This window comes from Choristoneura fumiferana, chromosome 9 (genome assembly GCF_025370935.1).
Source record: "Choristoneura fumiferana chromosome 9, NRCan_CFum_1, whole genome shotgun sequence".
In the NCBI taxonomy this organism is placed as follows: domain Eukaryota; kingdom Metazoa; phylum Arthropoda; class Insecta; order Lepidoptera; family Tortricidae; genus Choristoneura; species Choristoneura fumiferana.
In genome coordinates, this window is record NC_133480.1 from 210,052 (window position 1) to 224,791 (window position 14,740).

Below are 14,740 nucleotides of genomic sequence, written 5' to 3' on the forward strand. Positions count from 1 at the left end.
TCCCGCTGTGAACCCGAGCTGTCTGTCGACGACAATATATATAATATTAATATATATATATTTGAAATTTGTACCTATAAAGATTAAGAGTAGGTATAGACCCCTACCTTCCTCTACCCAAATATCATGTTTCTCAATTAATTTTTCGTTGTTATTTTTAATTTATTAGTCCCCAAGGGGTCTTTGGCCCCGCGAGACTGCGTTTATTGTGTGTGGGGTTCGAACCCGAACCCAGCTCGGCAATTTCTATTGCAATATTACGCTGTAAACAATAAAAATGTACACGCCCACAGGACTATAAAGAGATAGAAATGGCGCCATTAATATTTTCATTGAGAACCGATGTCCATGTCGCAATTATCTTAGGTTCCATTCCCGAAGGTTGACAAACGGAACTAATTTAATTAAGGGATCCTAACTTTGGCTAGTTTATCAAACATTTAAAATTTATCAAACACTACATACATTTTGCTTAGAAACTGTGCTCTGATAACACTTTATACGGCCGTTCATATTAGTATATATTTTGTCTTATTTTCCTACAAATTTGTAGGGAACCCTCGGTGCACGAGTCCCACTCGTATTAGATCAGTTTTCGTCTCTCCTGCTATAAATGCCGAACACGATTCTTAGGGTTAATTGTTTCTCAATAAAAATATAATAGGTTGGACAGAAGTGCATAAATACTGTCACGCGCTCCGCTTGACGGAGCTCCTATTCCGCGTATCTTAGATGCTTCGCGGCTTGACGCAACTAACCTTATCTTTATTTTTTTCAAGTTTCCGATACAAACATGATAGGATCAATATAGCTTTTTAGACAATTTGCTACTTACATTAGTTGTTTTTGACAAGCTTTTATTTAGTTTTGTCTGTCTGTAATAAAATCTTGTAAGTTAAATTTGACCAACTTCCAGTAGTCAGATTGACTTGAAATTTGAAATACTTATGTAAATTGCGTGACTATACAATAATCTGGTAGTGATATCCTGGTAGTCCGGCCAGGATCGTCTCGGCAGTAAGGAACTCTTCAACGGTTAATAGCACCGACTTGAAATTTAGTATGCCAATGTAGTTTGAATGCCAATGCAAGTAAAGTCGACAAAAAGGGCAGTCAGAAAAAAAGCTTGTATTAAAAATGAAATTTTATCGAAAACTTTTTGACCATTTACTGCTGGTCTACAGTTGCTCCTTAGACCACTTGCTATTTAGACCAGCTGTTTTACTAACCCATGCGTACAGCCCAAGTCCTCTCATTCTTACAGGATACCTTTGCCCAGTAGTGGGCCGCACGACACGAACATAAACTTACCAATTTGCAAAACCATAGCCAACTCACCCCAATCTAACGCGAGATCGCCCTAGCATCCCCTAAATCAGTACGCATGCGTGGACCATCCGGTCTGTCATTTCACCCAGTCAGCTGTCACTAGCTCCAGCACGTTGCTGCTTTTAACAAAATATATTAACTTCCTATTTGTTATTGGACTGAAGATTTCTAGTCTCAAGTTTTGGATAAACAGGTGTGAAATATGGCTGTGATTACTACCGCGATTCTGTTTGGATATTGTCAAAAGTAAAACTGTAATGATAGGATAGGTACTAGATCTTTTAGTGTTTTTAATTCGTTTTAAAAGAGCTACTATATCGTGTTAAGACTAAGTGAATCCGTGTTAAATGTTTGATTAGAATACGAACGTCCTTGGTTGGACTTTGACGTCCTTGTCTCTAGCTTACAGTATCGATGAAGAGTTATCAGTAACGAGTGACAGTGAATGGTGTGGATTTGGTCTAGTGTTCCAGGATTGGATCGAGTTCAACTGTTTAATAAGGTTAGTGAATTTAAGCGACTTAAGAAAAATGAGGAGGTTGTGTATTGGACTATATATAATGCATTTGTTCATTTATTTTTAATGTATTTATTAGAAATCGCGGCTCACGCTTGGCCGGTTTTTATTTGGAGGAAAATTTCCGAAAATCTTTCTTTAGTCTTTGTATTAACAATACCCGTTCTAAATTTCACGACTTGATTTTGGAATACAACACAATAGTACAAATGTTCTTTATGGCACACCACAATCAGTACAAGAAATTTACATTGACACAAAATGCAGGTAGACTACAATAGGTGGTCTTTTCGCTTAAGAGCGATCTCTTCCGGACAAACATTTTGGAATTGTACAAAACCCCGATCACGTGGGTACATCGGAATAAAATGTAGCCTATGTCCTATTCCGGACGTCCAGCTACCTACATACCAAATTTAATCCAAATCCGTCCAACCGTTTTAGCGTGAAGGAGTAACAAACATATACACACACTCACACACGAACTTTCGCATTTATAAATTAGGACTTTCGGTTCGCATTAAGCTACACTCCATTACCGCCATTTAAAATCTTTCTTCAAAACTAAAAACCATGAAAATCATTTCACTGAAGCAAATTTTCGCTGATCCCTCCTGGTTTTACGCTCGACTGGCCCGGATTCCCCCGAATCCCCCTAATGAGGGCATTAGATTAGCAAAACCCTGAAATTATCGGCGTTCGTGGATTTGTGGTGTGCGGGCTTCAGTTTAACTGGCTTATGGTAAGATATCCTAAAATAAGGTTAATATGAACCTTTTTACCTTGCGTCTCCACTACAACACGTATACCTACGACGGGTCATCATCCCAGTCTATATAATACAATATGTAGGTTAGCTATGTATTGTTTGCACGAAAGTTATATGCTATAATTTCATTTGCCCGAATTTCATATGCCCGAATGATTCGTTTACTAGAAAATTTTATTGATACCTATACATATTCTTATTTTCCGGAAAATTAGATGCCATAATGATACGAATGCAATAAGTATTATTTTCCATATTATTAAGTCCAATAATATTATTTGATAGAATATTCAAACGACATACTAAATAGTGTTTCTTTCTGAATCCATCTTCTGATAGGGCCCTCAACGACTGTAATTAATGTCGACGGAGCTCCGCTGCGTGGAGCTTCTATTCCGCGTAGTTAAGGCACAAGCGCTTCGCGCCTTGTCGCAATTCTAACCTAACCTAACCTAATCTATGTGGGTAAAATTTATCTAATTCAAAGGCTTATAGTGTCGATAATCACCATTTATATGGATGGCAAATGACACTACGGCATGTGATACTTAGTTTTATCATCATCATCCCAGCCTATATACGTCCCACTGCTGGGCACAGGCCTCCTCTCAGAACAAGAGGGCTTGGGCCATAGTTCCCACGCGGGGCCAGTGCGGATTGGGAACTTCGCACGCACCATTGAATCGCTTCGCAGGCTTGTGCAGGTTTCCTCACGATGTTTCCTTCACCGCAAAGCTCGTGGTAAATTTCAAATGTAATGTACTTAGTCTTATATGGATTACAATTACAATGTTTATGAAAAATTAAATTACTGAAATTAAAATTATGGGGAACAAAGATTCTGTCATTTGATTAATATGGTAAACAATGAGTAGTGTAAATGCATTTATAAGAAACAATATTATGGCACATGAAATTTGGTCAAGTAAAGGTATACCTAATATGTACGTCCCACTGCTGGGCACAGGCCTCATCTCAGAATGAGAGGGCCTAGGCCCTGGGCCACAGTTCCCACGCGGGCCCACTGCGGATTGGGAACGTCAATACTTACGAATACGATACCAACGTCTAAAACATCGGCCAAGTACAAGCTGGCCTCGTGCACTGAGCGTTACGTACAAATTTTTAGGTAATATGCCAAAATATAGTACGCTTTAAACGGATTCTTCTCAACAGAAGTTTTTCCAAACCGGTGGTAGATTTTTTTTTAAATTCATAAGTGCTTGTTAATTGAATAAAGATAATGTTGACTTTGACTTTGACGGCTGTATTTATATCCAAAATTAACAGAGCTGTAGGTACTCTAAGCAAACTGTACAAACTGTGGGGTCGTTTTTACCCAAATCGCTGTGACGCACCGTTTTTATCCGCACCGCTGCTTAAAATACGAAATCGCAGTGACGTATCGTAAACTTCAGGCCTTTACCGAACAAAAGTCGTGACGTTTAGGTACGGCACGTCACTGCGATTCCGCACCGTTTGCGTATTTTAAGCAGCGGTGTGGAAAGCGTGCAAAAAAAACGGTGCGCATACGATGCGTCACTGCGATTCCGTATTTTAAGCAGCGGTGTGGAGAGCATGCGATAAAAAACGGTGCGCATACGGTGCGTCGCAGCGATTCCGTGCCGTCACCGTTTTTTAAGCAGTGGTTTGGTCGCACCTTTATTATGTAGAATAAAGCTTTCCAGATGGGAATCTTACGAGTACAAAAAAAAACTTACTAGATCAAAAACTACTACAACTATTATACCTGAAAAAAAAAGGTTACGAGTACTAGATACTCGTAGAAATCAGAGTCAGTCTAATTGGAGTCTTACTGGCTAACGGTGTTAGTCTTATTGGAGTCTTACTGGATACTGGAGTCAGTCTTATTGGAGTCTTACTGGCTACCGGTGTTAGTCTTATTGGAGTCTTACTGGCTACTGGAATCAGTCTTATTGGAGTCTTACTGGCTACCGGTGTTAGTCTTATTGGAGTCTTACTGGCTACTGGAATCAGTCTTATTGGAGTCTTACTGGCTACCGGCGTCAGTCTTATTGGAGTCTTACTGGCTACCGGCGTCAGTCTTATTGGAGTCTTACTGGCTACCGGTGTTAGTCTTATTGGAGTCTTACTGGCTACTGGAATCAGTCTTATTGGAGTCTTACTGGCTACCGGTGTTAGTCTTATTGGAGTCTTACTGGCTACTGGAATCAGTCTTATTGGAGTCTTACTGGCTACCGGCGTCAGTCTTATTGGAGTCTTACTGGCTACCGGCGTCAGTCTTATTGGAGTCTTACTGGCTACCGGCGTCAGACTTATTGGAGTCTTACTGGCTACCGGCGTCAGTCTTATTGGAGTCTTACTGGCAACCGGCGTCAGACTTATTAGTCTTACTGGCTACCGGCGTCAGTCTTATTGGAGTCTTACTGGCAACCGGCGTCAGACTTATTGGAGTCTTACTGGCTACCGGCGTCAGTCTTATTGGAGTCTTACTGGCTATCGGCTTTAGTCTTACTGGCTACTGGCGTCGTCAGTCTTATTGGAGTCTTAGTGGCTACCGGCGTCAGTCTTATTGGAGTCTTACTGGCTACCGGCGTCAGTCTTATTGGAGTCTTACTGACTACCGGCGTCAGTCTTATTGGAATCTTACTGGCTATCGGCTTTAGTCTTACTGGAGTCTTACTGGCTACTGGCGTCGTCAGTCTTATTGGAGTCTTAGTGGCTACCGGCGTCAGTTTTATTGGAGTCTTACTGGCTACCGGCGTCAGTCTTATTGGAGTCTTACTGGCTATCGGCTTTAGTCTTACTGGAGTCTTACTGGCAACCGGCGTCAGACTTATTGGAGTCTTACTGTCTACTGGCGTTAGTCTTACTAGAGTCTTACTGGCTACTGGAATCAGTCTAATTGGAGTCTTACTGGCTATCGGCGTTAGTCTTACTGGAGTCTTACTGGCTACTGGAATCAGTCTTATTGGAGTCTTACTGGCTATCGGCGTTAGTCTTACTGGAGTCTTACTGGCTACCGGCGTCAGTCTTATTGGAGTCTTACTGGTTACCGGCGTTAGTATTGCTGGAGTCTTACTGGCTACTGGAATCAGTCTAATTGGAGTCTTACTGGCTATCGGCGTTAGACTTACTGGAGTCTTACTGGCTTCTGGAATCAGTCTTATTGGAGTCTTACTGGCTACCGGCGTTAGTCTTACTAGAGTCTTACTGGCTACCGGCGTCAGTCTTATTGGAGTCTTACTGGTTACCGGCGTTAGTATTGCTGGAGTCTTACTGGCTACTGGAATCAGTCTAATTGGAGTCTTACTGGCTATCGGCGTTAGACTTACTGGAGTCTTACTGGCTACTGGAATCAGTCTTATTGGAGTCTTACTCGCTACTGGCGTTAGTCTTACAGGAGTCTTACTGACTACTGGTGTTAGTCTTACTGGAGTCTTACTGGCTTCTGGCGTTAGTCTTATTGAAGTCTTACTGGTTATGTGCGTTAGTCTTACTTTAGACAATTTAATACTGTCTGTTTTACGTCAGTTTTGATGTTCTTCTAAAAACGGCGAAACGCAACTGAATTACGAGTGTAGAGTTACAAACCAAGTAGTTTTACTGACTAAGCTATAGGAATATTTTTTGAAAATTATCAAAGTACAATACAATACAACACGATGGCTCTTTATTGTTGACCTCAATAGTAAGTGATATAGAAAACAGGTAGGTATACAGAGAGAAAACTATACGGTAAAGCAAGAGGCGTCCTAAGGTGTTAGGTAGTTTCTGACTGATGTAAACACAGTAAACTAACTTAAAATAAAAATAGGCTTGCTTTTTGAAGATCTGTTAGTTGTATCAGTCCGGAAAAATTGGCGGTGCAAGTTGATTCCAAAGTTTGCTCGTCTACTTAATCTGACATTATACGCTTTTATAGGTAGAGTCATTAACGATGACGCGTGCCGTGGTTCTTATTACAACGTCATTAATATCTAATTTTGACAAAATCACGCGTCTTCGTGGATGGCACTAGCTGGGTATAACTATAACTTCGCGAAATATCAAAGACAGTTACGCCTATAAAAATAACAGGACCCCGTTTTGCACAATGGGCGTAAGGTCCGACTACCTGCCGCCAGGAAAGCACTAAGCTTTTGGATCGCAGCTTGGTTCCGTAGATTTTGTTTGACAGAAGGAAACAAGCGAGTGGGCCTGACTGCGGTGACCGCCACAACTATTAACAGAGTTGAGCAAGACAGCCGGTGAAATTACTGGCACTTGAGGTATCCCATCTTGGGCCTTTAGGTTGGCAACGCATCTGCAATCCCCCTGGTGTTGCGAGTGTCTATGGGCAGTGGTGATCTCTTACCATCAGGAGACCCACTTGCTCGTTTGCCATCCAGTCGAATAAAAAAAAAAAAAGTTGTACGAGTTGGTCACGAGTAGACTAAAGTTTAGGGGTGTCATGTCTGCCTAGCAGCGCGAGTCCTTCGAACTACCCGCACTTGATCACAAATAGTACCGGCACTCGTATCACGAACTACCCGCACTTGGTCATTTTTATTTGTCACCCCACGGACACACAACACTTGAGCGTTTTCAGATTATCCGATCCGATGGTATCGGACGCCGATACGATATCGGGGCAAGAAAAATGTATGAAATATGATCCAATATCGGATCGGATTATCTGAGAACGCTCTAACAACATCCGACCGTCCCTCCGATCATTTATCCCGACGCCGACATTTATTTATTGCAGGATTTCACGAAGATGAAAGCTTATTGTGGTATGAATTATGAGTGGAAATCCCAAAAGTTTAAAACGTTGTTTTAGCTATCCAGCAGGGACTATAATTATTTAAGGCAATGGGGCAATGACGTGATTTTATGGACACGGACTTCGCTAGTGCTTCTTAAAAGTACTCAAATAATACAACCCTCTTTGTTTAAGGCTGGATAAAAATATTGATGTAGAGTTTTTATATCTGAATGACTTCACAAAATTTCCCAGTTTGATGAGACTTGAATAAACAACTTACGCCAGAGATGCTGAATGACATACATAACATCTGGTTTGCATGTATCTTTTGATGCATACGTATACCGGTCAAGGACTTTAATTCATTGGCCACCATGGAACCATTTCACAGTAAACGTCATAGTGACATCGCATTAATTAACAAGGAAAATCGTAATGAATTTTCTTTTGAAAAGGTTCCATCGTGGCTCATGAATTAAATTCCTTGACCGTACCTATATGTATATGTATATATGGTTTACTCTCGGTATCTTACAATACAAAAGCTATTTTTTCGTAGACGTAGAGTCCCCATAGGTATATGGTATACATTGTATTTCTACCGGGAAAAGTCAGAGGCCCTACTCCGAAATTCTAAAATCGAAGTTCGTATCGTACCGTCCCTCTCACTCTCTCATTATTAAATAGTATAAGCGTCGTTCGTAGTAACCCCGCTGATCTCAATCCCAATACGACGGCACTCGAATTGTCAATCAATTATTGTATTAGGTGAGTTACGTTTTCATATCCATTTCATGAAATGTTATTATTTAGTGTCAAAAGTCCAAACGGCGATTTCGATTAAAGTTATTAACTTTGTTTGAGAAAAATAAAGTGGGTCCTTGGGGATTTATGTACAATGACAAATGTTAATGTTTTTTTTGGTTCGTTAGTCTAACATTTGGTAGCGTGTTGCTTTGAAGATGAACTCTGGTTGAGTTCGAAACGCGTCAGTGTTGTGTGTTGGTGTGTTGGCATGACCGACCACACATTTGTTGCATAGACAGCTATTGTAAGTAGGGTTATTGCCAACTTTTATTAGAAGAAATAGAATATATCTAATTTCAAAGGAGGTAAATAATGAGTAGGTACGAACTTTTTTGGTTATGTATGATAATGGGTTTGCATAAATATTACATGTAAAAAAGAGTATTTTAGCTATTAGTGTTATAGATTATAGAGTACGCCTATATACATGATATAGAGTACAATACTCTATTTTAGAGTACGGTTGGCAACCCTAATTGTAAGTCGCGGGTAAACAAAATAGGATAAGTTATTGATATAGACCTGCGCAAACTAACGAACATAAACTTCCTACTAATATTATAAATGTAAAGTTTGTGAGTGAGTGAGTGAGTATGTTTGTTACTTCTTCACGCTGAAACGGCTGGACGGATTTGGATGAAATTTGGCAAAAAGTTAGTTTATAACCTGGATACTTTTTATCTCGATATTCCCACGGGATAGGGATAAAATCTCGAAATAACACCTGCTGGCTGCTGGGCTTGCCATGATTTTACTCAAAGCGACACCCTACCTACTGTGTTAAAAATAAAGTTGTGTTAAATACTTGTGATATATACATATCATTTAATAATATTGTAAATCTGTTTTAAAAAAAATATATACCTCGTTGAGTTTCTTGCCGGATTCTTCTCAGCAGAGGTTTTTCCGAACCGGTGGTAGATTTTGACTTTTAATTTAACGTCAATGAAAACCACGATGTAATTTTAGGGAATTCCCACGCGAATTTAATAAAATCCCGGAATTTCAATTCAACTGCTGTATCTAATAATTAACGCGTGCGAAGCCGCGGGTAACGCTAGTGGTTCAATAAATTAACTATGTTTTTGTCACACGTAACGGTAGCGCAGCGCATTGCTACGTTCACTAGATCCGCGGAACTGATAGACGTATCGATCCGTGACTCACACATGGTCTGTTCCGATGACTAACGGTTCATCAAAATTACTGTCATTGCGGTGTAGTGCGGCAAATGCGATATCGTCACTACTTCAAAAAAAAACTCGTACCTGAAAATCGATAGTTTTTCAAGTGAACTTTATGATCCGCTGCCGTGAAGCAGCAGTGCTTGCACTGTTGTGTTTCGGCGTGGAGAGTAAGACAGCCGGTGAAATTACTGGCACTTGAGGTATCCCATCTTAGGCCTCTAGGTTGGCAACGCATCTGCAATTCCCCTGGTTTGCAGATGTTTATGGGCGGTGGTGATCTCTTACCATCAGGAGACCCACTTGCTCGTTTGCCATCCAGTCGTATAAAAAAAAAAAGAAAAGATCATTATGTCAAGGTTCAATTTTGCTGACATATTGATTTTAGATACGAGATTTTTTCAAAGTAGTGACGAATTTTTTTTGCTATATTGTTGGTGGCAAGTTAGTATACTTCACAGGCATTGTTAAAGGTAAAATTGTTAAATTCACAAAATTGGCGTATAACATTGACTTTATTCGCCAAGTTTATTTCATTTATTTATTTAATTTAATTCATTTATTAAATTCTTTCATTTTACAAACGCCACGGTTTAAGGGTTTCTAAGTAAGGAACCCTAAGGTTCCTGCATTATAAACCTTTGTTTAGGCGAGAACGTGCCAACAAAACGAACTTGACGCCGGCTTACAAAACAAAGAGCACTGCCTTCCAAACCTCAGATCTTTTTTGAGACTGTTTTGAATAAAATAGTTGTTTGAAATCGAAATGGGGCTCGAGGGAGTCGTGAATTTGAAATTTGGTTTGTTATGTTTCTATTTTTACGCGAGACGGAACGGAGAGAAGGTATAGGTAGGTATATGCAGCGTGTATTTTTATTATAATCACTGACTTTAAGGGTAGTTTAGTAAAGGCCCTAATAAATACATATTTATTTAATCCTTTATAAAATAAACTTAACAGTCAAAAAGAGAATAATGCTACTTTTACAAAATCTAAAATCAATGCCCGACTTCTTCATACTGACCTATTTGAATTCAAAGTCAAAGTCAAAATATCTTTATTCAATTTAGGCTATAACAAGCACTTATGAATGTCAAAAGGAATCTACCACCGGTTCGGAAAAACCTCTGTTGAGAAGAATCCGGCAAGAAACTCAACGAGGTATATTTTTTTAAACAGATTTACATCAATAATTGATCACCCTGTGTGTATAAAAGTAGTTTATTTGTCTTGAAATGTATTAGTTTATGTTTTTAAGTTAATAAAAGGTTATACAATACCTACCTATTAAGCTTTTAAACAAATAAACAGCCGATTGAGTAGACTAATATTTAGTGAGGTCATAGATAGTATTGCCATACATAATCTAAGGGAGACCTTGTTTTGATGCTTTATATTTTTTTTGTTAATTGCTAGGTTAATTGATTCTCATGGTATTTTTTCTAAACTAAGGCTTTAATGAGTTTTCGTATTGTGACTTCATAAATTATTACATTCCATCCTGCATATGATTGCGTGGCCTGCCGTCCCTACGTCTGTAACTGTATATACATAATTTCATATTCACAATCGGAGAATTACCTTTAGTATCGCGTGCGGCGCCCCCCGTCTGCTCGCCTCCCTTCCACAGACTACAGTAGCTACTTCACTAATGATGTTTCTAAAGGCTGAAACTATATCCTACTGAGTCCTGACGTTTTTTACAAACATAGCGTTGACGTGGTTGACCTGCTTTGTTATTTTGTATATTGTTTCAAAATTCTTAGAATTCTTTATTCAATGAACAATTTGTACTTTAAAAAGTACCTAATTTTGGCCGTTATTCTTAGTGTTAATTAGTCCTTTATAAAGTACGCGAGGACTTAGGAGGGTATAATTTTTTTTCAATAAAGTTTTTTTTTTAAATTAGACTGCGACACATTTCGCACGCGTAATTCATAAAGCACGGTTTCCACCGCGAACGGAGCGGACTTACATACATAGACCAACTTCATAGAGGTTCATCTGTGACTTTCATTCACCCGAACGTTGTAAGTTCAACTAAGTCATTTAATTACATTAATGGGTCCGCTCCGTTCGCGGTGTAAATTGGGCTGTAGATCCTGCAATAGAAAAAAATCCAGGATTTTTCTAATACCGACATAGGACCTAACACGGACCGGACGGAGGTACTTAACCTATTAATCAAGGTTTCATTAAAAACAAACTTGCCAAATTTCATGATTTTATTTCGATCCAGTGGGAATATCGAGATAAATATGCCTGTGTGTTATTCCAGACATCCAGCTATCTGCATATCAAATTTCATCCAAATTAGTCGAGCGTGAAGGAGTCAAATTCAAATTCTGATCATTTATTCAGTAAATAGGCCGCAATGGGCACTATTACACGCCATTTTTTTAAACTACCAGCGGTTTGGGAAATACCATCATTGTCAAGAAGAATGCGCCGTAACAAACATACCGACATACAAACTTTTGCATTTGTAATATTAGTAGAATAAAATTATTCACTTATTTTCCGATTAACCTATCTAAAGAAAATGTTCTGTCTCACTCCTTCCACTGTTCATTGGTTAAGAAAGAAAGAAAAGCATTTATTCGTGACGTTTAGTGGTTTAGTGAGCTAGCTGTTAATTAATTGCTTGTGTCTAGACCGAGCACACAAGTTGTCGCGCCGTCGGCGCCGGGGCGCGTTCGACACGCAATAGTACCGCTGAAAGCTGAAAACTTCGCCACATTTTATTTAGTATCACTACAACAATTTACTCGTACACTACTTTTCTTTTTTTTTGGCTACGTCTAGTTGTGCAACAACTGTGTATTCATGCAGCACCTACTTCACATTGTAAGAACAAACATCACTCCAACCCAACTGTCTCATCCAACTCAACCAGAGTTCATTATCAGAGCAACACATCCGTTCCGCTCCGTGTGGAAGCGGAGGAGTTGCATGCACATGCATTTTTTGCATAGAAGTTAGCTATTGTAAGGTCAGCGGGTGAGCAAAGTAATTGCTTATAATTCATTGACGTGGACCTCCGCAAAGCAACGATTCCATAATCTATAATACTCGTAGTATTTTATGCAACTGTATCGTAATAGGGGTCCTTAAAACACGAGTGTGGGTTTATTAAACAAGGCGTGGCCGAGTTTCATAATAGGGTCACATGAGTGTGTTAAGGCCTAAGTACGTACAGTTGCATACAATATTTTATCTATATCCATATATTAAATCCTCTATCATGTGTTCAAGAACCATTGAGAATGACCTGCATTAACGAGAACTAGTAGGTATGTCTGCCCCACGAGCTGCGCCCGCTGCGCGCGCGACGACCTGCTGCTGTAATGATGTATGAAATACCATTACAATACAGGTTTCATAATAGAATCCAATGTCGTAATGCTGGTCATTACCTATGGTTTTTGAACGCATAATTGAGGATTTACTATATAGGTGTAGATAAAATTATTTATATACACTAAACATTACAACAATCTACCCAATGAGGGCTACTTGACAGGTGAAATATCGCTAGTAACGTGAGGTCGGTTTGGCCTTACGGCACAGAGTAGATAATAGTACAAGTGTAAAGTCGCATTCACATTTATCTGTAGTGTTGTGTTGTGATCAAAGGTTGTGATGCTCTCTGTCTCTCTCCCTATAAAAATAAATATAAAAATGTAATGTAAACATTTGAACATAACCAAACGCCTCAAAAGTACGTACCACGGACTCTTATTCCGATGTAACAAAGGCCATAAAATGTTTTTGAGGGTTCGAATAAATACATATTTTTGCACTCGACTGTTGTAGTGTAGTAGGTACTTGCAACACGCAAAGTGCTATTCAATACAATTGATTATTTCTCCCACTTGGCATGGCGAGCCCGTACTGACCCCTCTCAACTTCTTCGAAACAATAATTTCCATTCAATCCGTACATCCGGCGGCCTTTGTCCCGTTAAAGTCGCTCATTCGCTCATTCACTCACTTCCGTCCGCTCCCGAATCGAGTAGGGATGCGGGTTTGTCGATAGATTCTATTTTAGGCGCTAATCCGGTGGCAATACAATTCTAGTGCTGAGTTTCTGGTGGTCCGGCCGGGATTGTTTCTGCAGAATGGAACTCTACGACCCTATACTACGGAGCGCAAAATTCGATCCCTCTGACGCTTATATTATTTAATACGAGAGTGAGAGCGACGGTACGATACGAACTTTGATTCTTGAATTTCGTGCTAGCCCGTCTGCTGGATCGGTCTGTATTAGGTGTGATACAGTACTTGTGATATAATACTAGGTTTTTAAGTGACATAATGGACTGCAGGGCTACTACGAAACTCGAAGTTCGTGTCGTGCTGTCCCTCTGACACTTATACTGTTTAGTACGAGAGCGAGAGGGACCGCACGACACGAACTTCGAGTTTTGTAGTAGCCCTGCTGATCGAGAACGATAGTCGCGGCCGTGACCGCGTACGATAAAGATAAGCGGAATGTTAAACCGCTGTAATTAACAAATTGGCATGTCTCAAGTACCTACACGTGCTATTAGACCTTTGAGTGTTAGCTAGTTAGCTACAGCCACTTACTGTGTCTATAAGTTTAATTTGGTAGTTTCCTGAGCAAATAACCTAACCAACAAAAAGTTGGAAAAGTCTATCCCGGGTAGAAAAAAGCCTACGACCCTTAATTTGGCAGTGTATGCCACAATGAACATGATTCAAGACTATCTTTTTGTTTTTTTTTAATGTAGAATTTTTGGACTATAAGGTAACAACGAGGTTTGAATCATGAACTTTTTTTAATTTTTTCAAATTAAGGGTTAATCTGAGATACTTCATGTAACTTACAATTGATTGGAGAATTTTTGAAAGCGATTCTTGAGTACAGCGCAAAATAAAAAAAAAGCGCGGCAAATAATAGCTGTAGGTACTATTTTTAAACAAAATGTCATCTATATCATATTATTATATAATTCACCTGTGATAACGAAGTAAATATACATATTTGTATGTTGTATTTGTTTGTATTTTTAGCGTTATTAATCGCCGAATCGACTTATAAGTTTTTGAAGTTCATTTAAATACAAATGTAGGTATACGTGCATTTTAAATTTATCACAAGCTTTACAGTGAAAGAAAACATCACGAAGAAACCTGCACACATCAACGAAAAAATTCAATGGTGTGTGTGAAATTCTGAATTCGCATTGGGCCCGCGTGAAACAGCTCTCACATTCCGAGAGGAGGCCTGTGCCCAGCTTTGGGACGTAGGTAGGTTGAATTGATTAAAGTACAGGGTGTGTCCAAGGACGCTGGATGACCCGGCCGACCTGTCATTCATAAAGTATCAATCGCGCAGCCTATAATTTGCCAGTCATTATACCAATATCAATTATCTT

General features: G+C 39.5%; 2 protein-coding genes across 2 annotated transcripts in view; one reads left to right on the plus strand and one right to left on the minus strand.

The window, feature by feature from the left end:
- Positions 1 to 1,443: 1,443 nt before the first annotated feature.
- The window catches only part of pigs (GAS2-like protein pickled eggs), a 252,245-nt gene continuing 238,948 nt past the window's right edge, over positions 1,444 to 14,740 (plus strand). Inside the window, exon 1 of the mRNA XM_074091762.1 lies at positions 1,444 to 1,831. The gene's annotated coding sequence lies outside the window, so the exon portion shown is untranslated. The remainder of the gene's footprint in view (positions 1,832 to 14,740) is intronic.
- Positions 5,087 to 14,740, minus strand: part of LOC141431409 (uncharacterized) — a 77,898-nt gene continuing 68,244 nt past the window's right edge. The window contains 1 exon segment of the mRNA XM_074092577.1: positions 5,087 to 5,751. Coding sequence (XP_073948678.1) covers positions 5,087 to 5,751 — 665 coding nt within the window.